The sequence below is a fragment of the Pocillopora verrucosa genome, chromosome 3 (assembly GCF_036669915.1).
Source record: "Pocillopora verrucosa isolate sample1 chromosome 3, ASM3666991v2, whole genome shotgun sequence".
NCBI classification, from domain to species: domain Eukaryota; kingdom Metazoa; phylum Cnidaria; class Anthozoa; order Scleractinia; family Pocilloporidae; genus Pocillopora; species Pocillopora verrucosa.
This window is the reverse complement of record NC_089314.1, coordinates 24,441,045-24,467,978: the sequence shown is the minus strand read 5'-3', so window position 1 is coordinate 24,467,978 and position 26,934 is coordinate 24,441,045. Positions and strand designations below refer to the sequence as shown.

At 39.9% G+C, this 26,934-nt stretch overlaps 2 protein-coding genes and 2 pseudogenes across 2 annotated transcripts; 1 reads left to right on the top strand and 3 right to left on the bottom strand.

Moving 5' to 3' along the window:
• Positions 1-3,698: 3,698 nt before the first annotated feature.
• On the top strand, positions 3,699-5,269 carry LOC136279668 (uncharacterized; annotated as a pseudogene).
• Positions 5,270-13,207: 7,938 nt separating this feature from the next.
• On the bottom strand, positions 13,208-14,248 carry LOC136279667 (uncharacterized). Its single transcript, XM_066163606.1, has one exon. It carries the CDS (start codon positions 14,246-14,248, stop codon positions 13,208-13,210), a length of 1,041 nt encoding a protein of 346 aa, XP_066019703.1.
• Positions 14,249-14,412: 164 nt separating this feature from the next.
• On the bottom strand, positions 14,413-18,461 carry LOC131773551 (uncharacterized; annotated as a pseudogene).
• A 957-nt stretch (positions 18,462-19,418) lies between these two features.
• Positions 19,419-22,313, bottom strand: LOC131777311 (52 kDa repressor of the inhibitor of the protein kinase-like). The gene is made up of 2 exons (XM_066163605.1): positions 19,743-22,313; positions 19,419-19,639 (listed from the first exon to the last, which is right to left on the bottom strand). Exon 1 carries the CDS (start codon positions 22,311-22,313, stop codon positions 20,028-20,030), a length of 2,286 nt encoding a protein of 761 aa, XP_066019702.1. The 3' UTR covers positions 19,419-19,639; positions 19,743-20,027.
• Positions 22,314-26,934: the final 4,621 nt, after the last annotated feature.

The window sequence follows — 26,934 nt, the reverse complement described above, 5'->3', positions numbered from 1 at the left end:
TAGCTCATTCTTCTAACTACATCACTGCGATCCATTTCTGGCTTCGTATTTGTCTTTAGTTTGTCTTTCTCGACAAATTTGACTAATTCATACAGGTTTTTGGCCGATGCCTCTAGTAAGGGAATGCCCACTTTCTTCCCAACTACAAATGAGATGGCTGCCACATTCTTAATTTTGTCAACCGTGAAACGGTCAATCTCCTTGAAATCTGGGATTGTAACTTCTGGAACTTTTTCTAGGCCCAGCTCTTTAATGGCCTCTTCATCCCCCGATAGTCCTTTCATGGCCAAACGCTTAACTTCTTCAATGCCTTTTGCAGACATTTTTCATAAATACAAACTAGCTTGAATGATATCGTCCACGGATGCAAGTTCAAGAATCCACTATCCAGTTAAAAATGAAATATTATTACATGAGAGAGTAGCTCGTGGGCCATAGTACAACCCCTGTAAATTTCACATTCAAATTTAATATCCTCTAGAAGATATATGCAGTTAAAGTCTACCCTCACTTTCGCGCGCGCGCCGAGGGGACTTGGTACCAAAAAACTGCGTCCGCCATTTTGTAAGAAAGTTTAAACGTTAATAACTCCGCAAGGATTTTATCGTTTGCGACAAATTGTGGCATGCATGTAGGTCTTCCTCCAGCCAACAAATATCAATACTAAAGTGGCCAAATGCCTGAGACTTTGCAAAGTTGTTAAGTTGTAAAGTTTCCGACCAAATGACGTCATAGTTAATGAACAAAGGGACTGATTTCAAAACAAGTAACACCAAACGGTTCCTTTCATCATAAACAAGCATAATATCACATCAAAATATAAAAAAGAGGTCCTCAAGCCCTAGTGACGAGGTCCTTCAACAACATCATGGTCAAGAGTGCACCCTTAAACTTTGACCAAAGCCTACGAAGAAGCAACTGTTTTCCATTGCAAGAAAATGTTCAAGAAAGCTGCCCGACCACCTTAGACATCTCTTTCAATAGTTTGATTGCTTCTGCCTAGTGTTCTAAGGGTGCTAAACAAGAAGAATAACGAAGCATCAAAAAGCATGACTTACCAGTCGAAGGCTTGTGGAAATGGTGACCTCGTGTCAGATGCACGAAAAGTGACTATGTTATGCAAATCATGATGGTATCTTCAAATTTAAATATTTTCTTGTAGATTTATTGGAGTTACATAAATTTCAAGTATATTTAATTTCTATTTATGTACCATCTTATGTTAAAGTTTCGTTGAGATTGATAAAGCAGAAGAATAGTTTTGGCCTCTTAAAGTTGACCATAATATGCAAATGTATTTGAGTTCCATTAAAGGAGCTTGAAGTCTCTATATCTTTCTTTACGCTTGATGGAATATCACGAATTATAAGTAAGTTAAAGTCCCATTATATGATAATACTTCAATAGAGTTTCATTGTATTTCACTAAGGTTAAAGGGTAGTTGTGGTCTCATTAAGTCAACCATGTCCTTAAAATGACAAAACTGGCACTTTGAACTTGTGCATGATTTAGACCTCTATATCTCTGTGACTGTTCCATTAAAGAACTCAAAAACCTCTGAAAAGCTGCTCCTACTATTTGTCTTTATTGTATCAGGATATAATGATGTTATATTAAAATATCGATTTTATATGATTTTTTTACATGACAACCTAAAAAGTGCTTTCTTGCCCCCATTTACTTTCTTTATCAGAGAATTTCTTCAAAACAATGCAAGGGTTAGGAGTTAAAGAAATGCCAATGTAAAGCCCATGCAAAGAGCTTTCTAATAATGTAAAAACTTTTAAAGAATGTTTGCAGAAAACGACTGCTTAAGCAGAAAATGTGGAATAGCTTTGCCCCCACAATATTTGGAAAAGTGTCCTCCGTACAAAAGCAACTCTAAAAAGAGTTTCCCGCGTGGAAATAACATGAAACTTACGGTGATAACACAAAATTTACATAGTTACTTCCTGTGTAAATTTCAACTCTAACCCTCGCATTTACAGAGAGATATAATTTTCATGGATAATCACCTTACCTTATAGTCCAAATTTCTTCGACCAGTCTTACAAGGTGATGTGTAGAGCGTATACCTGGCCGTCATTTTTTCCCGAGCAAAGTTTGGAGATTTTTAATTGGCCAGGGTTAGCCAAAGGTAATCTGTGGTGATTGTTTATCTTGTTTAAAACCTTTGCAGGCAAAATTTGGTGACAAAATAACGCTTTCTTCATAGATTCTCCCGATCTTGTTGACCTGCCCTCATTTCAAACTTTGAAGGACTATAACTTAAAAGACTTTTAACCATATCTTCTAAAACTTACACAGAACGTTGGATGAGAACCAAACATTCTATAGTTAGAAGGAAAACCCTTAATATTGCTAGGAAAAAAATTTATGTTGTCTAGGGAAGATTTTGGGCAGGAGAACACTTCTGGGAACCTATTTAGGGTTAGGGTTTAGGGTTTAGGGTTAGGGTTAGTTTCCTGGTCGAACCTCCCCACACGAAGGTTGAACCCGCCCACACAAAGAGTCGAATCTGCCCACATTGAAGGTCGAAGAAGCCCACGTCAAAGGTCGAACCTCCCCACATGGTGAAATATGCCCACATTGGTGGTCGAGGGTGCCCACATAAAAAAATACAAGTTTTATAATGGTATCTTGGAAGCTGTTAAACTAGGTGGAATGAATTGAAATTTTAGGTGATATATGTCCTATGATTGGTCTTCAAGTATTGACACTTGAAATATTTTTAATGAATATTTCAATTTTTTTGTTAGTCAAAATAAGTTAAAAATTGCAAATTGACCAGTTTTTTTAAAATAGTTCTTGTCTAATATTTGTGGAGTCAGTGACTAATCATGCTTTTTGAAAAGTGCAGTGCATAGGGCTATTATAATGCTATAAACACATCAAATATCAAGTCGTCAAGTTAAAACCTGAATTTATTTTGATTTTTATAATCATGCCTGACTACTATCAAGTCAAATTATAAGACTTTGTATGAGAAAATGAAAGAAACGCACCCTTACCTACATTCTGTTTGTATTAGAAACTCGATCTCTGGCTAAAAATGTAAAGAATATCAGCTTTTGGCTGTCACTCTGCAGAATTTACATGTCAAAGGATGTAGAGCGACAGCCGAAAGGTGATATTCTTTAGATTTTTAGCCAGAGAACGTTTTAATTCTAGTTTTTAAGATGTCTTATCCTGGCTGCGAATCTATAATCTATAATCTAATAATCTTTGAGTATCCAGTTTGTAAAAAAAGGAGTTAATATAACACTTTGGGTCACTAAATATAACCCTAACAGCTGTCAATCGAATTGACAGGTGTGACTAAGGAGATTCAATATGTGAAAATGTGGAACAGGTTTTGTTCTATTAACGTGTTAAGTATCAGCTTACTAGCATTTAAGTTGAATAAAATATGATTTTTTAAACTACATCCAACATGGTGGTAAAAAAAGAATAGACTACTTAAATTTACACGAATTTGCTTGGCCTGCACTGGTAGCTCAGTGGTGAGGGTGCTGTTCTTCCGAAATGGACTCGCTTTCGCCAATAGGCCTTTTTACAGTTCCCGGCGCCATCTTGGAATAGTAACCGCGCAAACATCATGTCGAGGCTAACGTTGACCCGGGAAATACAAACATAGCAAAATCACAGCTGTTTCACTAACCTGTTTCGCATCGTTTGTTATATCTTCGCTAAAAAAAATGGTTTTATAATATAAAGACAAGGAAATTTTGACGCTGGAGGATATACAGAGGCTCACAATCAAAGATCTGAGGAATATTTTGAAGAGCAATTCCGAAAATGCCGGCTGAATGAAGGCGGACCTGAATGAAGGCGGACCTGGTTCTGAAAGTGTATGCATTGCTTATGACAGACGTGGTCGGTCGATAATACCCAGCAAACTGCTGAAAACTGTGGTGAAAACAGTGGCCATTTCAAATATGACGAAACAATGAGACGAATCTCTGCTCTTGGATGGTCAACAGACTTGCGACAGCTTCCAGAACTGAACTTCATTCAGCTCTACGATTACCTTGTGGTGTCAACACGCAAGTACCGCCATATTTTGTTGAAGGGCACACATTACAAAAAGTTAAAATCATACCAATTTTTCTTTGAAGGAACTGTGAAACGGCTGGAAAGCAAAGTCTTTCAAGGTCAGACCTACGTGAAAGCCAGTGTAGTTCCATCAATGAAAAAAAATCCCTACAGAGTTGTTGTGGAGCTTTCACCACAGAGCGATATTTTGCGAGCGGCATGCACGTGTCCGGCTGGACTTGGTTTATCCGGAAAAGGTAAATGTAACCACGTTGGAGGAGTGTTGTTTGCGATTGAAGATTTTACGAGAAGGGGATTACAAAGGCATGCCGAGCCTTTGTCATGCACATCGCGGCTGTCTGTGTGGGTTGTACCCCGCAACCAAAGCGTTGCAGCTAAACCTCTCGACCAAGTACTAATCAGAAAGATACGATTTGGTAAGAAAAATATTCGTCTTCAGTCGAAGGTTATAAAATTTGATCCAAGATCACCCAATCAACGAACAAGAGAGGAAAACAGTTTCAAGATTTTAAGTGAAAGTCTCCAAAATTGTCTCCCTGCCAGTTCATTTTTTTTGTTCCATGACATCAAGTCAAACTGTGTAGAGGAGTCAGACCCTGAAGAGACAAACGAGGCACCAGAGTCTGTGCCTTTTACAGACAGTTACGATATTGCTACTAAGCGCTTTAAATCTATGGTTGATTCCTATGTTTCCAGCTTAACAATCACTCAAGAAGAGATAGATGAAACGGAGAGAACATTTCAAGGACAAAACAAAAACAAAAACAATCTTTGGTTTGAAAAGAGGAAATCTCTTTTGACAGCTTCAAACTTTGGAAAAGCAGCTAAGAACAAAGTGGAACCTTCAAATAAGTTGAAATCAATCCTCTACTCGAATTTTACTACAGATGCTACTCAATATGGCATCGAAAGTGAAGCAAAGGCAGTGACCCTTTACATGAGGGAAATGGAAAAGAATGGCATTGATGTTACTTTTGAGGAAATTGGGCTACTGGTGTCCAAGGACAAGCCATACCTGGGGGCAAGCATAGACAGGATTGTAACCATTAAGGATACTCACGAAAAATGGGGGATGGAAATTAAATCTCCTTTAAGCAAAGCAGGCATGACTATCGAAGAAGCCTGCCAAAATAAAACTTTTTTTCTAGAGAAACTTGCTGATGGAACTGTAAGGTTAAGACATGGATGCAGGAAAGAACGTCTCCAACCTTAGGTTTCCAAATCTCTTTATAAACGTGAAAGCCTCTCAGGCCGCAGGGAAAGGAATATTGGAGAGTACCAGAAACTGAAGCCATCACCAAAATCAAAGTGTCTTACTCTAGCAGGGTTCAAGGTTTAAACATCTAAGGTATTTCCGGTTTTTTGACAGCTGACGATCACATATCCCTGCCGACCACGTGAAATCAATGTGCATTTACAGTATTCTACAACTACACGTGTTTTCTGTAGAAATTACACATGAGTGTTCGTCTACTACCATTACATGTCTTTGTTTCAGTTCGGCTTCTCTCTCAGTAGAGAAGAACCTTCGCCTGAAGATTCGGTGGAGGTAGAAATACTTGAATCACATATACCGAGGCAGGAGGATACAAATTTAGGAGTGGTTGAACACAGGGAAACCGCAGCCGCATTTGTAAACCTTTCAAGACCCGCCGAGATTTTGCAACCAAATCAACATCCTAAGAGAAAAAGGGGAAAATATTTTCAATACAGCGGCGAGGATCGCGCAAAAATTGGGAAGTTCGCAAGTGAAAATGGAAACAAAAAAAACCCTAGAACGCTTTATTAAAGAATTTCCAGGCTTAAAAGAAAGCACAGTGCGTGCCTTTAAAAAGGCATTTCGAGAGGAACTTTCTGCACAAGCAAGACAAGGAAACGTTCAACTGGTTACGGCCCTTGAAACGCAGAAACGTGGGCGACCACCGTTCCTTCTCGAGCTGGACAGCAAACTGATCGCATTCTTAAAAAACCTCAGGTCCAGAGGTGGTGTAGTGAACGGCAGCGTCGCTTCAGCTGCTGCGAAAGCACTGATTAGCAGCAATCTGTCAATGCGTGACAAGTACCTCTCATTTACACCCACACGAGGATGGACTCAATCTATTTACAAGCATTGCAACTTTTCCCGGCGTGCAGGCACAACAACCAAGCCACCAGTTCCAAGAGGAGTTTACGACGAATGCAAGCTCACTTACCTGTCGGACATTGACAATTGCATCAAGCAACACAATATTCCACCAGAACTTATTCTTAATGCTGATCAAACACTGAGTTCTTACGTATCAGTGGGTCGAATGACCATGGCAGCAACAAACTCTCAGTCTGTACCAATCAAGGGTTTGACAGATGAGCGTAACATCACTCTAACATTTGTGATTTCTTTGTCTGGCGAATTTCTCCCGTTGCAAATTATATACCAGGGTAAAACTAAGGCTAGCCTTCCTCGGAACTTTAGTTTTCCCAAGAGCTTTTGTGTCAGCCAAAACCCAAAGCACTATTCAAACGAGGCAGAAACAATAGGCCTTATAGATTCTGTAATCAATCCCTACATGGTAAAGAAACGCAAGGAACTTGGCCTTCCACGATCTCAAAAGGCGCTTCTTATCTGGGATGTCTTCAGAGGTCAGAAAACGCAAAAGGTTTGCTCGAAGCTCTCCTCGCTGAATATAGAAGTCATTTCTGTCCCAGCTAACATGACACATTTTTTTCAACCCTTGGATCTAATGGTCAATGGACAGGCCAAGAAGTTTTGCAAGAACAAGTTTGCGACGTGGTATTCCGCAGAAGTCCACAAACAAGTGGATAGTGGAATCAATTTTGAAGATGTCGATGTTGATCTCAAACTATCGGTCCTTAAACCAATCCATGCCACTTGGTTGGTAGAGTTGTATAACTTTTTCACCAGCACTGAGGGAAAGGTTTATGTTTTGAAAGGATGGGAAAAAGCCGGAATAAAGGATGTTTTAAATGGAAAAGAAGTGCTACCCCCTGTTGATCCGTATCAAGACATTTACGCAAACGATTAAACGGCATCAGTCGTGCAACTAAATGGCAACATTTTTTTCCTCGGAGTTAGCAGAAAGGAATATTTAATGTAATGGATATTAAGGTCAATTGACCAGTAATAACGTGACTTGCATTCAAGCATGGGCAGGTACATACCGTGCCTTCTAGACGCTGTGAGAACATCTTTCTTGTTACTGTTTACATAATCAGCTGCGTTTCTGTTTATTTGGACATTGTGGATTAAGTTGTTTGATCAAATTTTCAAGGACATGTAAAATAACATTGACAAAGAAATAAATTGTCTCACTCAAAAACGCGAAATTAAAGTGAGTCAAAATGCAAAATTTTCGCAAAATCGCGAAAATAAGGTGTCGCGAAATATGCGACTCTCCAAATCGCGAAATTAACATGTCGCGAAAATTTCATGTAATAAGGTAAATTATAATAAAGAAATAAAATGGAGTAATAATAAAGGGGACTGCATGTTGTTTTCACTCAAATGTATTCTAATAAGGGTAGTTAAAAAATTGTAATTAATTCACAATAGAAGCCAGCAAGCTGAAACTTAGCACTGTGATAGACTATGACGATTTCTACGTTATGGTATATTATATTACCTCAGTGATGCCTGTCAATTTGATTGACAGCCGTCAAAAACACGTTTTTCGAATTATGCTGACTCAGCAAAAAATTGTAAATTTTTATAATTGCAACGACGAGAACGTGACAATTTACTTTTAACTGCCGAGTATGAGGTCAGAAGGATGGACTGACAAATTTATTATAATTTTTTCAATAGCAATTAAAATTTTAAGACTATGGAAAAATACTAAAACCCCACGATTTTGGGTCAAATTTTTAAATTATGTAGTCCCTTTAGTATGGCCTCTCCCCTTGAGAGATTCCCCTACCAGGGGCAGGCAGAGCTCTAAGGTTCATAAAGGCACACAAGCCTCTCAACCACGACAAGGTAGGACTACTGTGAGAGGAGGTGCTTTGCTAGTCTTCATTAGGCGATGAGGTCGATTTTTTTCTGCAAGTCTTCATCAGGTGACGTGGTCGATAAGAAAGAAGTCTGGAGGGCAGAAGAGGAGCAAGACAAAGGTAAAACTGGTAAGCAATTTGTGGGGCAATCCCCGGGGGTTGGGTACCCCGGCTCATGTTTTATCCCTGACAAATTGCTTACACAGTACTAGCAGAGTCCAGAGGAAAGTATTACACGTCACAACATCACAAAATTAAAAGCAAGACACTAAAGGACTTCAATGACTCGTTTTTCACTTTCGCCTCTGCCACTCTCAGAACTGACCAACACACGCACTGCTCTTCTGTACTGTGTGGAAGGCAGAGGACGAAAAAGCACAAAATTTCAGAAAATACTAATACTAGAAGAATACAAATACTAAAGAATCCGGTCCACTTTGAAAAATTCACTTTTGCTGCTTTCGTAATTTGTTTAGGGTGTTCTTTACTTTGTTGTAACAGCGCTGCAAGTCTTTTGCCTCCAGCAATGGTATCAGCTCGTCAATTGTTTGAAATGCCTCGGTTACTAATTTCTTTTTCGGATGCTCCTTTATGTGCCCAAAATGCTTCATGATTATATCAGTTTCATCTGGAGACTAATCCATCCTTATGGAGGAGCTGGAAGCTACTGATTCGGCTGTTTGGGTTGCCTCTTGAGGTTAGCTGGTTGGGAGGTCTTGAGGCTGCACAGTTGGTTCTCTAACCCTAAGTTGTAAAAGTTGCAGAGAACGGATCCGGTCCACCACTTTTTTCACCATGCCGGGAAATGGAAGAAGGGTTCTGAGGGTAATGTTATCTTTCATCCTCTCTTTTACATCGCTCCTTAAGATCTGGATGCTGGATTGGATGAGATCTCCAAATAATGCCTCTATTGCCTCTTTTTGATTAACTGACAATTTCTTCCCTAGTGGTGCTTTTTTCAGTCCCTTCTTTTGCTGATGGGGGACTGACGACCTCACTTGAGTCAGTGTTAGGGTCATGTGTTTCTCCTTTGTCAGACATCATTGACTGTTGACTGTTCACCGGTGGTTCTTGCGAAGTCCCTTTTTCTGCTGATGGAGGGCTGACGACCCCACATGAGTTAATGTTAGGGTCACGTGTGTCTCCTTTGTCAGACATCATTGGCTGTTGACTGTTCACGGGTGGTTCTTGCGAAGTCCTTTCTTCTGCTGATGGGGGACTGACGACCTCACATGAGTCAGTGTTAGGGTCATGTGCTTCTCCTTTCTCAGACATGACTGACTGTTCACTGTTGTCTGTGGTTTTGGCTGTGGTGGTTGGGTTTTCAACTGCCAAGGTGCAACTCGAGATAATGTCCATGGCAGATGCTGCCACAGTGGTCAGGTCCTCCCTGAGATAACCTTCTTTCTTCTTCATGTTGCAAGCTGTCACAATCCATTTCCGGATGTTTGTAGCTGTTACCCTAATATCTGGGCGTATGTTACTCTTCCGCCAGAATTCTGGTAGACGTTTTGAGATGGTTCCAAACTGAAACGAGGTTCCATCGTTTCGAAGAAAAATGGTAGGACCTCTAGGAGCTGGAAACTGATGATAGATTTCGCAGAGGAAGATGTTAAAGAGACCTTCCAACTCCTTGTCGATGGCCAAAGGAGCTGGACCATCACTTTGCCTTTTGTGTTGAGGCACCAACAGCACTTTGTGACTGGTGTTGGGGTCTGCTTTGGCTTGGGAGTACTCTTGCAGTTTCAGATTCTCCAACGCCCCAGGACGGGTACCTGTCTTCAAGCTTATCATAGTTATCAGATAGTCCCTCGCCTCACACATTTTGTTAACTGTCAACATGTATTTGTCGTTCGCCTTGTCAAAGATCTTCCTGGCATTCACACAAATAGGGGAGGAGAGAAATGCCTTCACATCGTCAGTGGTAAGACGGTATGTACATTCGTCCATTCGACGTTGATTGGTTTCAGCCCTACCCTCTAAATCGACTGTTCGCCTCCAGCCTTTGAGCTTAGGGATTGTATTCATGAAGATCCTCCTTACCTCCGGGTCGACTGGAGGATATTCGGTTACACGCACTCGATCTTCTACAACGAACTGAAGAAACTTCTCGTAAGTTCCTAAGTATCCATTGATGGTCCCAGACTTCAACAACAACAACTTCACATCTACCCAGTCTGTCCACACTATTTGGCCCTCGTCTGCAGATAGGACATCTATCCCGTCCCCACCAGGCTGTAGGTCTTCAAGCATCAGACGGATGTGTGAGGCATGTTGAAGCCGATTACAATCTTTCTTTCGGCCAGCATCAGCCGTATTCAACCATTGATAAAACAACACTAGCCACTTGTGTCGAGTGGTCTTGGGATTTGCCGAGGTGAAGTACTGCTCTTGAAGTTGATCTTCTTCATAATCTTCGTCTTCCAAGTATGAAGAGGGTTCCTCTTGATCTTCCTTTACTTCTTCCACTGACACTTCTGGCTCTTTGTCCACTGGTTGTTGTTGTTGCAGAGACCTTGTTTCTGGCTCTTGCTTTACTAGAGGCAAATTGTCAACTTCCTCCTTCCCCTTATAGAGTCGAGCCTCTTTCAGTAGGTTGTCAAAATATGTGCCAGCTTTTACGCGGTGGTTGTTCATCAGATGTTTTCGTAAATGTGCTGTCACATAGGAACAATCTTCCACCGGGCACCATTTCAGTGGTAGACCTTTTCTGTTCCCTGGTCTTCGGGGACCTCGACGTTTGGTTGTGTTGACAGCAATGCTGAAAGATTTGTCAACATCTACTTCGTCGATGTCTTCATTTTTTACATGCATGCGCAGATGACGTTTGAGGTCAAACACTTCTTTACTACAGGAAGGACACTTGCATTTCTTGTGGTGTGACCTGCGTTTTTTTGTGGAAGAGTCCGTGTCGCTTTTTTCCATTGTCGTCTTCGTCCTTTTGGATGCAGGTGAGGCAGGGTCCTCCAGGGGACGCCTGACTGATGTTGATGGCTCTTGGCTGTTTTTGCTGGCTGTTTGCCCGATTTGGAGGACGGCACCTTTACGGGACGTCTGGCCGATGTTGATGGCTCCACGTCGTCCTCGTCGTCTTCCTCCTCCTCCTCCTCCTCATCGTCCTCGTCCTTGTGCCCCTTCTTCATCCTCAGGATGGTAGGTCGGATCGTTTATAACATCAGCCATACAATCCTCTTCCGTCTCTTCTTGAAATTTGCGCAAACTTGCCACTTTATTTAGCCAAGGCTCCATTTGGCGTAGCTCTTCAAGAAGGGAAGAACTGACATCCTGCCCATCGATGTCAGGTACAAATCTCTCTCTAGCAGGATGGCCCCTCCTCTGTAGACAATCTGTTATTGCCAGGCACAACTCATTCACAATCCTGAGTGTAGTTGTCGCGGAATCAAGAGGACTGTATACTTCTTTGTTTTCTAAACGCGTTTATTTTCTTCCATCACGCCTGACAATCTGAACATACTAACACTCTAACGATCTAAAACCAATCTGCCCTTACAATTCAGTGCTACTTCGTTTTACAGTTCTAGTTGCGAAATAAAGTAATTTTCCCACAATCACGAGTTCAGTAAATTCCCAATCCCAAAGTATTGTAATATACCCTATTTTAGTTGCAATTTCACAATTACGTTTCTTTCCCTTATTTAGTTCACTGTACGCATGCAAATCAGTGTTGAACTTTGTTTACAACGTTGTGAAATATCATGTCACGAAATCTTCCTATTCGCGTTACGATCAGTCTAGTATTTCGTTACATTGTAATAATAATAATGATAATAATAATTTATTAGTTGTATAGCCCTATTTACATGTACAGATCAATAGTGCTTTACACTGAATAAAAATTAAAAACCTTATATATCTAAATAAAATTTACAATAGTAATGGTAGCTAAAAATATATAAGAATAAATTATTTTAATGTAATATATCTGAGTTAATGATTACAAAAAGCTTCATTAAACAGAAACGTTTTAATAGCTTTTTTAAATTTATCCAAACACTTAATCATTCTAATTTCATGAGGAAGTCTGTTCCATAAGTATGGTGCTGCTGCCTGAAAAGACCGATCTCCAAATGTCTTCAGCATCTTACCCTTAGGGGGCTCTAAGTAAAGACCGTCATTAGATCAAAGACAATAAGAAGATTTTGATTTAATAGATATAAGGCTGTTAATATATTACGGAGCTAAATTATGAACCGCTTTAAAAGTAAGTAGAAGAATTTTAAATTTAATGCGAGCCTGGATTGGAAGCCAGTGTAACTCATATTGAATAGGAGTAATATGCGAGTACCTTCCAACGTTCAATAGCAGTCTTGCGGCTGCATTCTGTACACGTTGTACTTTAGTTATCAGTTCCTTTGAGGCACCATACAAAAGACTGTTACAATAATCTAATCTATTCGTTATAAACGCATGAACTAAAGTATGGAGACTGTCTTTGTGTAAATATTTCTTGATGCTTCCAATGTTATGAAGATAAAATAATGCAGATTTGCAAATATTTGTAATATGCTTAGACATGCTTAGGTTAGCATCCAACTAACAGCCTAGATTTTTAACCTCGGAGCTATTATTAATTACCGAGTTGCCAACGGAGATACTGATTGGCTGTAGTTTAGATAATTGCTGTTTGGAGCCTATTAAAATCAGTTCAGTCTTGCTATCATTAATTAACAGTCTATCATGAATCATCCACTTCCTGATCTTTTCAATACAGTTCTCCATTGCTTGCAAGACTTGGCCTTGAGATGTAGTATTAGGTTTAAAACTCAGATATAACTGGGTGTCATCAGCATAACAATGAGCACAAGGAAGCTCGTGTTCAATGATCTTAAAGAGCTTAGATGCATATACAATAAATAGAATCGGTCCAAGACACAACCCTTAAGGAACTCCGCAGCCTAAATCGAATGGGCTAGATATCGATCCCTCGATGTCGACTTTTTGCATCCTGTTATGGAGATATGACTCAAACCAGCTCAGGGCAGAATCAGCAATACCTAATTCTTCGTGTAGACGTTTGATTAGTATATCATGATTAACAGTGTCGAAGGCGGCACTAAGATCCAACATGACAAGAAGAGTGACCTCTTGTGAATTCATCTTCATTAAGATATCGTTAACAACTTGAAGAAGCGCTGTTTCGGTACTATGTCCTTTTCTGTAAGATGATTGCATTTCTGGATAAACAGTCTATCATGTGTAAATGAAGTTGATTATACACCGCCTTTTCGGTGAGCCTCGATATGTATGGCAAATTACTAACAGGTCTGTAGTTACTAAGAAGTGGATCAAGACCAGCTTTTTTGAGCAACGGCTTAACAAGTGCACATTTCCAGACATCAGCAAACACACCATCCACGAGGGATAGATTTATCATTTTTGTGGTCACGGGAAGCAGGACATCAATGCAGCTAAAAACCAGTGAGGTGGGCATCGGATCAAAAGAACAGCTTTTCTTTGCGCTGCCTTCGATAAGTTTCCGTACTTCGAGTTCAGAAAGTGCTGTAAATTTACTAAATTTGGGGGTTGGTGACAATGTACAGTTTAAAAGCGGGTCAGTGAAAAGATCTTGAGCCATAACGTCGAGTCTTGTACCAATATCAGTGATTTTTTGAACAAAGTACGAGCCCGTCCTATCAGCTAATTCAAGCTTATCATCGCAAGGTGGTAGCACAGTGTTCTTTTTCCTTTGATTCAAAAGAGTATTCGCAGCTGCAAAGAGCTTTTTTTGGTTTGAACTGTCATCATTAATGAAGTCATGATGGTATTGGCTTCGAGCTTCGTTAATTAATCGATTTGTCGTATTCTTGATCTTTTTGTATGACAACATATCGTCGTGTTTGCCAGAGCGTCCCCATTTTCTTTCTGCTTTCCGTTTTTCACGGCGAGCATTTTTTATATCTTCATTGAACCAAGGAACCAGAGGTCGAGATCGTATAACTTTGGATTGAAGTGGAGCATGTCTCTCGAGCACTTGGGACAAGGTATCGTTATAGCATTTAACGAGATTGTTAAGCGAATCTGGACTGTAATTACAAAGCCCAGAGGTAGACAGATCTTGTTTGAAATCCTCAATCTTGATTGCCTTCAGTTTTCTATATGATATTTGCTCAGTTTTGGGAGATGGTTTACTTAAGGCAAGATCGCAAAGAACAGTAAAATGGTCTGAAAACAAGTAGTCAGTCATAGGTTTGGCTGTAAGAAATGAATCCGAGCAACGAGTAATCATTAAGTCTAAGGTGTGCCCAGATATATGTGTTGATTTATCCACGTGCTGTTTGTGTGACAATTTATAACATTAATCATTAATTATAAAGAAATCGTTCTCGACACTCTCCCCCCTTGACTCGCCTACGAGTCAAGCATATTGTTTGTTTTCCATTTAGAGTCTAAAGCAGCAGCTCTGCTTGGGTTGCGTCTAAGAGGTGTATTTCTTTCATGTTGAACCCTCTGCTCAATTTGGTCATTCCCTTGAGTGACACTTTTTACTTCGATGGGGTACAATTTTTGAACCGGTCTAGAATTGCGCACAGGTTTACCCTTGGCAATGACTCTTACGTTCGCTCCCCTTACAACATTGTCTTTTCCTCTAATAAGACTCTCTACTACTGCCATTTTCCACTCTCCTCTCTTTTTGTTCTCCTCTTAAACTGTCACTACATCACCTGTCTGAACTTCTTTGACTACACTTCCTGCCTTTGCTTTGTGAAACTCACGTAAATTGACTAAATACTTGTTTCTCCATCTCTTCCAAAAATGTGCTAACTTCACTGTCAAATAACGAAACCTTTCTGAACAACTACTCTCGTTTTCTTCTGGTTCTTCAGCTATCTCATCTGGCATAGACTGGATTCTTCTACCAAAGATTAAGTGTGAAGGTGTTAGAACTTCATGCTCTACCTCGTTATAATCGTACGTAAGTGGACGGGAATTTAGAGTTCCCTCTACCTCTACTAACACGGTTAGCAACTCGTCAAACGTTAGTCTTGCGTTACCCAACACCTTTCTAAGGTACGCTTTTATGCTCCCAACTATTCTCTCGAAAAACCCTCCCCATCAGGGTGCTCTCTCTAAGTTAAATCGCCACTCGACTTTCTTTCTGTCTAGTTCGCTTGCTACCTCTGGATTATAAAACAAATCATTGAGCGCTTTTTCGGTCGCCTGAAAAGTTTTCGCGTTGTCGGATACAATCAAGGTCGGCGTTCCACGTCGTGCTACAAATCTTCTTAGCGCTCGCCTGAATGCCTCGGCTGACAAATCTTCGACTAATTCTAAATGGATTGCTCTGGTTACGCAGTATGAAAACAAAGCAATATAAACTTTTCGCACGCCCCCTGTTGCTGCCTTGACATACAATGGTCCCGCAAAATCTACGCCTACTTTCGAAAACGCTGGCACTTGTTTCACTCTGAATTCTGGTAGTGCTGCAGTCTGGGGTGTGCTAAATGCCCTTCCTTCATGTTTCTTGCAGGTCACGCATTTGCGCAACACTTTTTTCACACATTGTCTACCCTCCGGAACCCAATACCTAGAGCGCATGTCTGCAAGCGTAGCTCTCACACCACTGTGCAAGACCCTTTCGTGACAGTCCCGTATCACCAATGTCGTGTAAGCGTGGTCTCTTGGGAGAATAATTGCTCTGCGCGCGTCGACTTCTAAATCGGAATTAACCAATCTTCCAACACATCTAAGAATTCTATCGTTTTCTACTAACCCTAACTCACTCACCAGATGCTGAAAGTTTCCTTGTCTTCTCAAATCTGCTTGCGCCACTTTCAACCATTCGCCTTCGGCCTGAACCAATTCTTCTCTTTTCAGTCTTCCCTTTCTTTTGACTGTCTGGTCTTGATCTGGACGTGCATTTTTGATGAAACGCAACACCCATGCGGTCACTCTGAGCAGTTTCCCTAACGATCCATGACGATTGATGTCTACAAGGTTCGCAACTGTAGGCGGTCTCTGAACTTGCACAACCATAACATTGGTCGTCTTTTTCAATTCTTCTTCGCTTTCGGGAGTGCGGATGTCTTCTACAGTTGCTGGCCACTTCTCTTCTCCCTGTGTTAACCACTGCGGTCCACACCACCACAGTTTGTGGTCTCTGAGTTTTGATCCAAGGGCTCCGCGCGAACTGATATCCGCTGGGTTTTCTTCGCCAGGACAATGTCCCCAGTGCTCTTTGTTCGTCAACTTCAAGATTTCGTTCACTCTATGTCTGACAAACTGCTTCCACTCCCCCCTGTTTTGGATCCAACAAAGCGCTGTGCTGCTATCCAACCAGTATCTGACACAATTAACCTTGAGCTGAGATTCTAGGGCCAGCTTTACTGTGTCCATGAGTTGTGCCAAGATCCTTGCCGGCATGAGCTCTAGGTGGGGAATGGTCAACTTCTTCAGTGGCGCTACTCGGGATTTCGAAGTTAACAGTTTCGCAGAAGTTCCTTCATTTGTTATGTAGACGAGATAAACTACAGCGCAATAAGCCTTACTGCTCGCGTCTCCAAACCCGTGCAGCTCACACTCGAGAACCTCTTGTTTTGGCCTTTCATAGATGCATCTACTAATCGAAATTCCCTCAATTTTGGACAGGTCCGCAATCCACTCATGAAAATTTCTACTTGAATTTCCCTCAAGCTCCTCGTCCCAGCCCCGGTTCTCACAACAAAGATTTTGGAAAAGAATTTTCATACAAACAATCATGGGGCTAATAATTCCTAAGGGGTCGAATAACCCAGCCAGCAAACTCAGTAAATTGCGCTTAGTCAATTTCATTTCTCGCGCCCTGTCAGCAAGCTTCTTGAAACTACACTCGATACAATCCTTTCCGCAATCCCACGAAAGCCCTAAAACTTTTTGACATCTCTTACTTACTTCGGCTCCCGTGCCAAGCGTGACCTTGGCGAACGTCTCCTCTTCTTCATTTCGCGCACTAGTTGCGTTACTCTCGTTCCGTTCGATGCGATCTCTCAACGCCTTGCCATTTGTCATCCACTTTCGCAGTCTAAAGCCTCCAGCTGCCATTCGCTGTTTTGACATCTCGTACAAATGGAACGCGGCGCTCGAGTTCTTCTCGCCCGTCACCAGATCGTCCACATAAAACCCCTCGAGCATCTTCCTTGCGAATTCGGGGTCTTCATCTTTGTACTTCGAGATATGGTATCTCAGCGTGGCGTTCAACAAAAATGGCGAGGTGTTCAATCCGAAAACTACGCGGCAAAAGCGATAAACTACAATCTTGCTTTCCGGCTTATGTATGTCCTCGCACCACAAAAACCTAAGACAATCCCTATCTCTCTCAGCTACCTCGATATTGAGAAATGCCTTCTCAATATCTCCTACCAACGCTACCTTTTTCTCCCTAAACCTTACTAAGATGTCGAAGAGTAAGGGGTTTAACGATGGTCCCACATGCAGACAATCGTTGAGGGAAGTCCCTCCCTTTCCCAGCTTCGCAGAAGCGTCGTACACGACACGAACCTTAGTTGTACTCGCTTCTTTGCGTACGACTGCAAGGTGGGGAATGTAATGAACTTTATCTGCCCTTTCTAACTCCGTAACACTCTCTATAACCCCCGATGTTAACTGTTCCTTGATAACTTCATTATATTCCTCCAAAATTTCCGGTTCCTTTCTGAGCTTCCTAATCTGACCTTTCATGCGTGATAAACTCAGCTCGTAATTACTAGGTAGACTATTATGACCTTATGGGCTTGGGCGGTTTGTAACGCGACAGAATTTCCCGTCGAAACATGCATACTATTCCCGGTTGTTGTCATTCCCACTGATTCTATATTAACTGGGACCCGCTGATTCTCTTGCGTTTCTACGTTCCCTTGGGACTACACAAAGCGCCGAGTGGTGTCCGGGATAAATAAAGCAAAGTTTGAAATCAACAACAGCTGAAAGTCAAGTTTATTTGTGCAATAATTCCTACACGAACGTGAAAATGTTCAAACTAGAAACTGAAACGTCTATTCGCTAACATTTTATATACAAAATAATGTTAATTAAAGATAATTTTTTCGAACAAGTTTCTGTCCTTACATGTAGAAACACGAGTAAAGTGAAGCATAACCCTTGTATACACGTTCACCAAAATCATAAACAAGTTGTAATCTGTTAACAACTATTAAAATATTTACATGAAACTAATATACATTCCGTGATGAACTTTTCAATCGATAAAAGCTACACAGCAAAGTTTCATTGTTGTCCGATCAAAATTAAAATCCATTGAAATCACCTTCATCAATGTCACTTTCACCAAAAATGTCACGGTATTCTTGTTCGTTCACATCCAGGACGGAAACTTCCTCTTCACCAGCATAGAAAAGTTCACCTTCTTCGTCTACAATTGACTCCACTCCATCATTGTCGGCAAGCGGATCACTTTCATCCATATCTTCCCAGAGAATGTCGTCTTCAGTGCCATCAAGTGCGTTCGTGATGCAGCATTTGAGAAATGATCGTTTGATGGTGTCTGTGGAAATGGCAACTTTGCAAGGATTTAACCGTTTTTTTTTTCAAATTTGCAATGCCTTTGCCTTATATTGAGGTGAACTAAAGGTGTAATTTTTTTGATATAAAATTAAAATGTTGCAAAGATATTAGCAGTTGAAAATTTGACACAAATGACGTCATAACTCATAAACAAACGAAGCGATTTTAACACAACCAACACTAAAAGGTTTCTTACAACTGTAGTAAGCACAATATAACATGACAACATCACTACAGGGTCCTGAAGTTGTAATAACAAGGTCCCACATCATAATGCATGGTCAAATTGCACCCTTAAGCTTTGACCAAAGCCTGCGCAGAAGCAACCGCATGTAATCAGGAAAAGATGTACTAGGAAGTTTCTCATGCACCTCAGGGGTGGATCCAGGATTTTGAGTGAGTAGTTTCCACCCGAGGACCCACTCCTGCTAGGGGGGTTCGGGGGCATGCCCCCCCCGAGAAAATTTGAAATTTGGAGCTCTCTAAAGGCCATTTCATGCATTTTTAGAAAATTTAATTGCCCCCAAAAGACTAAAAAAGCAAGTAATCAAAAAGGCAAAAAACATTTATTTTTCTTGAAAGTACTACAGGAAACACTCTGATCTACAAATATTCCACCTTTAGCTACTGTGCAAACCAGTGTATATAGTGTTTTCAGGTAGGCCAAGTCATCACCAAGACTTTTCACACTGGAAAACATCACCTCCCAGTCAGGAAAATCAAGATGTGGAGAAAAAAAAACGAACCAAGTGTTAGTGTTTTTGATAACAAAAGAAAAACAAGCACAATTGATGATATAGTTTAAAGATTGATAATAAAAATCTACTTGCCTTTTTCATCCTTGGGATCACAGGCTTACCATCCATAAAGCCCTTCTCTCTCTCAAATTTCTTCTGTGTTGTGCTCCTATAATGAATGAAATGAATGAAAGCCAGGCTCAATAAATCCAAATGTTTAGCAACACTAAAAACAACATTTCCTGAGCTGGCTTTTATTCATTTCATTTATAGGAGCACAACACAGAAAAGAATTTGAGAGAGAGAGAAGGGCTTTATGGATGGTTAGCCTGTGTTGGGAGCTGGAATTCAAAAAATAAAACAATTATTAGAAAAATATAAATTATAAGAATCATAAAATGATATACAAATTGAAGTAAAGTGATAATTTGAAATAATACTAGCCTTTCTTCATCCTTGGGAATTGCTGTGAAGCTGGTTGAGTTCAGTGAAAATGTTTGTTAACCATTTAAGCTTAACATGAAAACCCAATGTCAATGTCAATGGAAAATCATCACAAGTAAAACAAAATAGAAAATAACCTTGAAATGAGTTGAAAAAAGTTATACAGGCACCAATTTGAGCTTCTGTACTGTTCTCCATCAGTTTAAGGATTATGAGACTTAAAGGCCATAACCCAGACAGAACATAACTCACAAGTACTCTAGAAACAGCTGGTGCAAAAAAATATTACAAAATGTTTGCCATTCTCATTCTCCTAGGATGTAACTCAGCAAATAAATCTATTATACGTTGAAGGTCAAAATCCATGTCTCTGTGGGCATGCATCAGTGCCAATCCATTCAGTCTGTCCTGGGTCATTGTATTTCTCAAATAGTTCTTAAGATTCCGAAGGGATGATATGGATCTCTCACAAGATGCAGATGAAATTGGAATTGTGATCAGGACTTTCAGCATGGAATAGATGTTGACATATGCATCTTTGTCAATATCCTTCAGTGTAGCCTCCAAACTGTCAGGAATAATATCTCCTCTGTTATCCCTCCCCTTCCACAATCTCTCCCATAACAAAAGCTCTGCCTGTAATCCTGCATAATTTGGTATGTCCTGTCTGTAATGGTTACAAAATTCCAAAACATTGGCCTTCCAGGCAGGGTCAGTAGCTAGTAAAACAGAGGGAATAATCGAAATACCTTTATAGCAAACAAATACATCATCCTGGAATCTGGTGTTGAGCTGCTGGAGTACATGGTCAAGAAAAACTCTAGTGAGATTGATCTTGAAATACCCCTCAGGAGTTGCAGCAGGAGCATTATTTCTATGCATTTGTCTCTGGGCTATCCTTGGCATTTCTGGCTGGACTGCTACTTGTCTTGCAATGGTCACTGCTTCCTGGTAGAGATTATGATGTCTGTTATCAATGTCAGTGCTCATGTCTTCAAGGACTGATTTCAAAAGAGCAAGTTCATCTTTAGCTTTTAGAAGATCCATTGCTTTTTGTTGCAGCTTCACTGTGAGTGGTCTAGTTAATCCCAAAATATGTTTGACAATAACAAGAGAAACAATAAAGGAAAAGTTGATTGCATTAATTAAGGACTGAGCATCATGTCTGCTTGTTGGATTCCAGGTTGAGTCTCCAGGGCTGTTTCTGTTAAGTGAGATGTCTTCAAGTGTAGCTGTGACTGGGTAGAGAAGTTCAACTATGCGGTCCATTCCATCAATCCGTTCAATCCATCGTGTGCGGCACACATCAATTAAAACAGTATGGTTTGCCCGAGGCAATAGTTCTCTGATCTTGGCTATTAAATGTTGTTGACGCTTGGGAGAGTTGTTAAAAAATTTAGAAATCTTGCGCACAATATCCATCATGTTCCTGACAATTGGCAATTGGCAAGTGTCTGCTATGCACAAATTAAGCCTGTGGTTCATGCAGTGGACATAGGTTGCCTTTTCGTGTTCTGCACTGATCAATAAGGAGGCTCCATTTAGTCTTCCAGCCATATTGCCTGCACCATCATAACACTGCCCACGACAGTCTTCCATTGTCAATCCTAAGTTTGCTACAGCTGCAGTTATAATGTCCTTGATAGCCTCCCCTGTTAATCCCTCCTCACAAATGTAATACCCAATAAATTCTTCTCGGATGGTTTTAGTTGTATCCAGAAATCTTATTACTACAGAAACATTCTCCTTATTTGAAATGTCAGCAGCTTCATCTGCCATAACTGAAAAATACTTACTATTTCTTATTTCCTGTGATAGATCATTCAAAATGTGAGCACCAACAGTTTCTATCATTTCATTCTGAATGGTCTTTGAAATGTATGTGGCATTTCTGGGTGCAGTGTCCAGGTGTTGCTGCAGTGTTTGGTCACCACTGTCTACCCGGAATTCTAGCAATGCCTGGAAATTACCGGTTAGGGCAGCATTAGTGGGATCATCATCTCTCCGCCCCCTGAGTGGGATGTTGTTTTTCCCACAGAAAATAATAGTTTTGAAAAGGGACTTTAGAATCTCCCGATTTCTCGCGATTTGCTGTTGAACTATGTTATTTAACTGCTGGTCAATTGGGACAGCTCCTCTTTGCATCATTCTCTTGAAATCATTCATAGCAGTCATAGAAAAATTGTGAATTTCACAATTTCCTAGCGAGTGTTTGGTTAAGCGAGAAGCGGCCGAAGTCCAATTTGTGAGAGGAGACTTCAATAATTTGTCTAACTTATTAGCGTTTCGCCCACACTGAACTCCAAAACAAACACAAGCTAAACAAAATGCTCCATCGAAATATTTGGAGTAAGCTAGCCATGGAAATCTTTTCAGCCAGCCCGAGACAAACTTACGAGATTTTCCATTTTCCATTGACACGGGGAAATCAAAAAGCTCACCTGGTTTCCACACGTTTTCGACGAACTCCAGCTTCTGATGCGGCGAGTAGTTGTGGATCTCGTCGAAAACTAGGCCAATGTCGAAGGGAGAACAATCCTCCCTCTGACAAACAGGATCTCCGCGAGTCATAACACTAGTATTTTTTAAACGTTTAACAGTAAATTGTTATTCCGTCGTTAACCCCTGAGCAAGTTCAAAAGTACTTGTATTGTAGGAGCAACGAAAGAGACCCGCTGGGGGAGGAACTGCCCCTTTTATACTTTGTCAGTAGTTTCCAAGGTAGTTTCCAAACACAACTAGCCAATCAGAAGAGTGTTTTGAGTGAGTTCCGATGACGAAATCTTTGCTAGCCAATCGTGAGGGGTTTTGACTGTGTTCCGCCTGTTATTGTCACCAAATAACAAGGACTTACACCCACCGGTTGCGTAAAGATTGGCTCCACGAACATTTTCCGACGGCTTCCGACGGTTTCCGAGGTGTAATCGAAGCTCGAAAGGCCAGCGCGTGATCCGGAGCGCTCCCGAACGCCTCATGACCGCAATTATAACGAAATTAGTCATTCTAAACGTATTTTCTTTAATAAATAACTGTAAAACAGGAAGATGGTTTATTTCTGGAAGACGTTTAGTGATTTCCACAAAAGTATCAGTAGTTTCCAAAGGGAAATTAGAGTGTTTTCCAAAAGTACTTTTATCAACATTTAACTAGGTCGGAAAAAATTTGAGTGAGTTCCGGAAATCAGGTAAACTACCCTGGATCCACCCCTGCACCTTATACTCCTTTCCCAATAGTTAGATTGCTTGTGCCTAGTGTTTTAAGGGTGCCAAATAGTAAAAATCATGGAGCACAAAAATCGTGTACTCACCGCTGGAAAACTTCCGAGAAAGGGGTCCTCATGTAGTGGGCACTGAAATATATCTCTCCAAGGGTAAATGAAAAAAATTCGTAAAAAATTTCCATTACAGCCAATTTTGACGAGGTTTCGCAAGAAATACGTAGAAATGTGCGTTCTGTTGACTAATGTTCTTAAAAGATAGCGATTTTGTTGCTGAGTCAGCAAAATTAAGAATTTTATATTCCTTTGCTCTTTTGGTCGAATTTGCCCACATGTTGAAAAATTGAAAAGCTAGCTGCTGAGCAACGGCCGAGGGTTAATTCCTTAAAACCTCCTGTGATTATTTACCAGCCATAATGCAATATTTTGCACAAAAGAATTAAACCTGTCAATGCGACCTGTCTGTATTTATTGAAATTTAACTTAAAATTGTCCTATGTATATAGTAACCCAACCCCTTTTAAGGCTGCACCTTCACTGATCTTTGAGCTACAAATTCAAAACTTTTTGTACGTGTTGTGCTGCCGTTGCTGCTGGTCCTCAAAGGATAACTTAATGTTTTATAGTATACATTAAGAGTTATAGCAGTTGCAATGTGCCTATTTTGAAAATTGAAAATCTTAGCTGCTAGTGAAATAACCTTTTCCTTAAAGCACTATAACTTTCTAAATAAGGTAGAAATTGCTTGGAATGCCGTTATTATTTTGTTGAATGACGTTTCTTTAAAATGCGGTTTAGTTTGTCTTAAAAAGTTACATTTTCGTAGAGAAAAAAAATTAAAACAAAAAATAAAATTTAATTCATTTTGGTTGAAGGTGCCCACATTACCCAAACTTTAATCACTTGTAGCCCAGCGGCAAAAGAAGGTTAATGACTTCTAACTTTCTGTGATTACTTGCACGCTATTAAACAATACATGGTCTAAAAAGCGCATTGTCACGTTAAAAGTGGAGTGAGTAAAATGCAAAAAACGTAGATGGGGAAGGTGCCCACATGACCTTTTTCACACCTTCTAGGGTATATTTCGCGTTGTATAGCAAAAAGCTTTCGGCCAAATCACATGATTTTTGAACAAGAAGCATTTCAACTACACAGGATAAGTGTGTATTTTTTTCAAGGGATTAACTCTAAAGTTAGCAGAGTTACATTTGTGACTTAATTTTAGTGTGTCTTCTAGGTCGAAAATTTTTTCGCAAGGACATTGAGTGCAATGTTATACATATACCTGGACGGCATTTTTTTGGCCTAAAGTTTTCGAGTTTCCTTAATAGCAGGGTTATCTCAGGGTTATCTGAGGATAAGTTAGTTATCATTTCAATCACGTGATCGCAAAATATTGGGGTTTTTTAGCTATGTTTCGTTGGAAACCATGACTTGGTTGAAAGTGCCCACATCGCTAAAATCGAACAGTCAGTTCTCGTTTCTAATGTAACCAAATACAACCAAACTTGCACCACATTGAAAGCAACTCCCGATATTTCTGAGTACAAAAGCGGAGAGCCATATCTTAAAATCCAAAGAAGTTAGGTAAGTTTAAGTGTACCAGGGTTAGGTGTGGGCACCGTCGACCGTGGGGGACAAATATTAGGGTTATGATCCTCGTTGTTGACCCTGGGGTCCTTGTTGATGAGCCTTCGTTTTGTTGATGAGCCTACGGCCGTTGTATATGAGTCTACTGCAGTGGTTGATGAGCCTACGGCAGTTGTTGATGAGCCTACCTCGTTTTCCAAATTAGATATGTGCGTCTTATTTTAGTCTAACTCGGTCTAAATGGTATCTTTGAAAAGATCTTTTTTAAATTCTTTATGTTAGTCGTTGTTAGAAAGCTGTTGAAAAAGTATTTTCAGAGTTCTTTATTTTGTCTTTTATGTTAGGTGCTGTTATGAGAAGTTTGTGAGAATTTGTGTTTTATTTGGTCAGGTGTCTTTAAAATGGATGGGCATCATCAAGAGTTCAGTTAAGTTCACTGGTGTCATAAATTTACCGTGACGCTAACAATTTAGAAGTATTTTTTTTTTTTCAGGGTTACCCTTATCATGGAGGATATTCACTCTGCAATGGGGAAAGAATGTCCAAGAAAGTCACCCGAGCACCTTACACCTCTTTCCCCAAAAAAAGATTGCCTGTGCGTAGGGTTTTAAGGGTGCCAAATAGTATAAATTACGGAGCAAAAAAAGCGTGTACTCACGGTTTGAAGGCTTGCAGAAGAAGTGACCTCATGTAGTCATTACTGAATTATATAGCATTGGTTGAAAGGATTTTGTCTAAATTGAAATGTACATTTCACTGTTACTTTGAAATTTACAGTTGTCTAGACAAAAGGGTATGAATATTGAACTCTTAGTCTTTACTATGTGTAAAGGAAAACGCTTAAAAATTAATTTAAGAAGAATATGAGCGTTTCTAAATAGGCCTACATTTTTGCTGATTTGCCTACATTTCGCTGCCCTAGAGAGAATTTCCCATGGATATCACCAGGTAAAATATCAGGGTAACGTGAATTTTTTTTATATGGGAGAAGAATATATGCACCGTTTAATATTTTAGACCTGTCAAATTGCACCAATAAGCGAAAAACATTAAATTAAATGAAAAAATTGATTTTTCTTGATGAGCCTACTTCCAAAGACTGAACTCAGTGAAGGGCGAAAATGCACACCTTTGAATAAAAATCAGTAAAAAAATTCAGATTTTAGCTAAAAGAGACCATTTTTGGAAGTGGACTACGTTATACAATTGTTGTTAAGGACGTTTGAAAGTTATTACACTGGAGGTTGTTAGTTTCGGCTTTTTCTCTCTCAAAGTTGTATGTTTTGAAGATAAGACGTTATTATCTACTTTGAAGTGAAATTTAAGCCGTAAGTTTAAATATTACGAAATATTTATTTCACAGAAACACTTTAGGACGTATGGACAATACATTGTATGTTTTTCACAACGTTTTAATCAATTTAGACAAAATTATGAGCAATTTCTGAGAAGTTGTCATTTTTGTTGATGAACCTACACTATTTTCATTAAGGAAGTCTTAATAAATGTAAGAGTAAGCCCGAAAAGGACGATTTCCACTAAAGTGTTATTGTATATGTCTCGTGATTTTTATGTTATTTAAATGAAAATAAATGATGCAAATGACATGATGTTTGTTTGGTTGTTGACCCTAGCCATCAAAAAAGCTGGTTCAATGTTTAAACATTTTTAAATCAAAGACAATTTTATCGTTTTGTACCAAATTTGGACAGTGCACGGGAAATTTAATTAGAAATATGGGGAATTTTTTTCCAATACCCTTCTTTTCTTTGTGATTTATAGACTTAACCCTTACTCCAACCCTAAAAAAAAAGTGAAAGTGACTTTCCGAGCACCAGATCCTGTCCCTGGTATGAAGGTCTACTAGACTTTTTTGTCATAATTAAAAAAATCGATTATTTTTTATCAGGGTAGTTAGTCTAATACGTATGAGTGTTTAGAACTCCTTTTCTAGTCCCAGGGTACCGAAAGAGCAATTTTTTCGGCTTAACCTGGCCGATTAGAGTTTTTTTGCTGATGACCCTACTTTTTTTTTTCGAAGTGAAAAAAATTCCTGGAAAGGCGGGAAAAAAGGGATTCACACACCTGAGCGTAAAGAACACTAAAATATCTCGCCAATCAACGAATTAGAGGGGGAAAAAAAACCATTTTTGAATTTTTGGTGCATCTACGAAAATCCCAGGGTAAGCCGTAGGGACATTGTTGTTCAGGATGATAATATGACACCTATTTACAAGATGGCGGCGATTTGCAGCAATGGATGATATCAGAAACATACACACTGGTCTCATTTGCTCGGTTTCTGAATTAAGGTCATTCTATTCCCTTCCAAGACGGCCAGGACCAAGTAGAAGACAGCAAAGCAATTGTAAGAGGAGACCATTT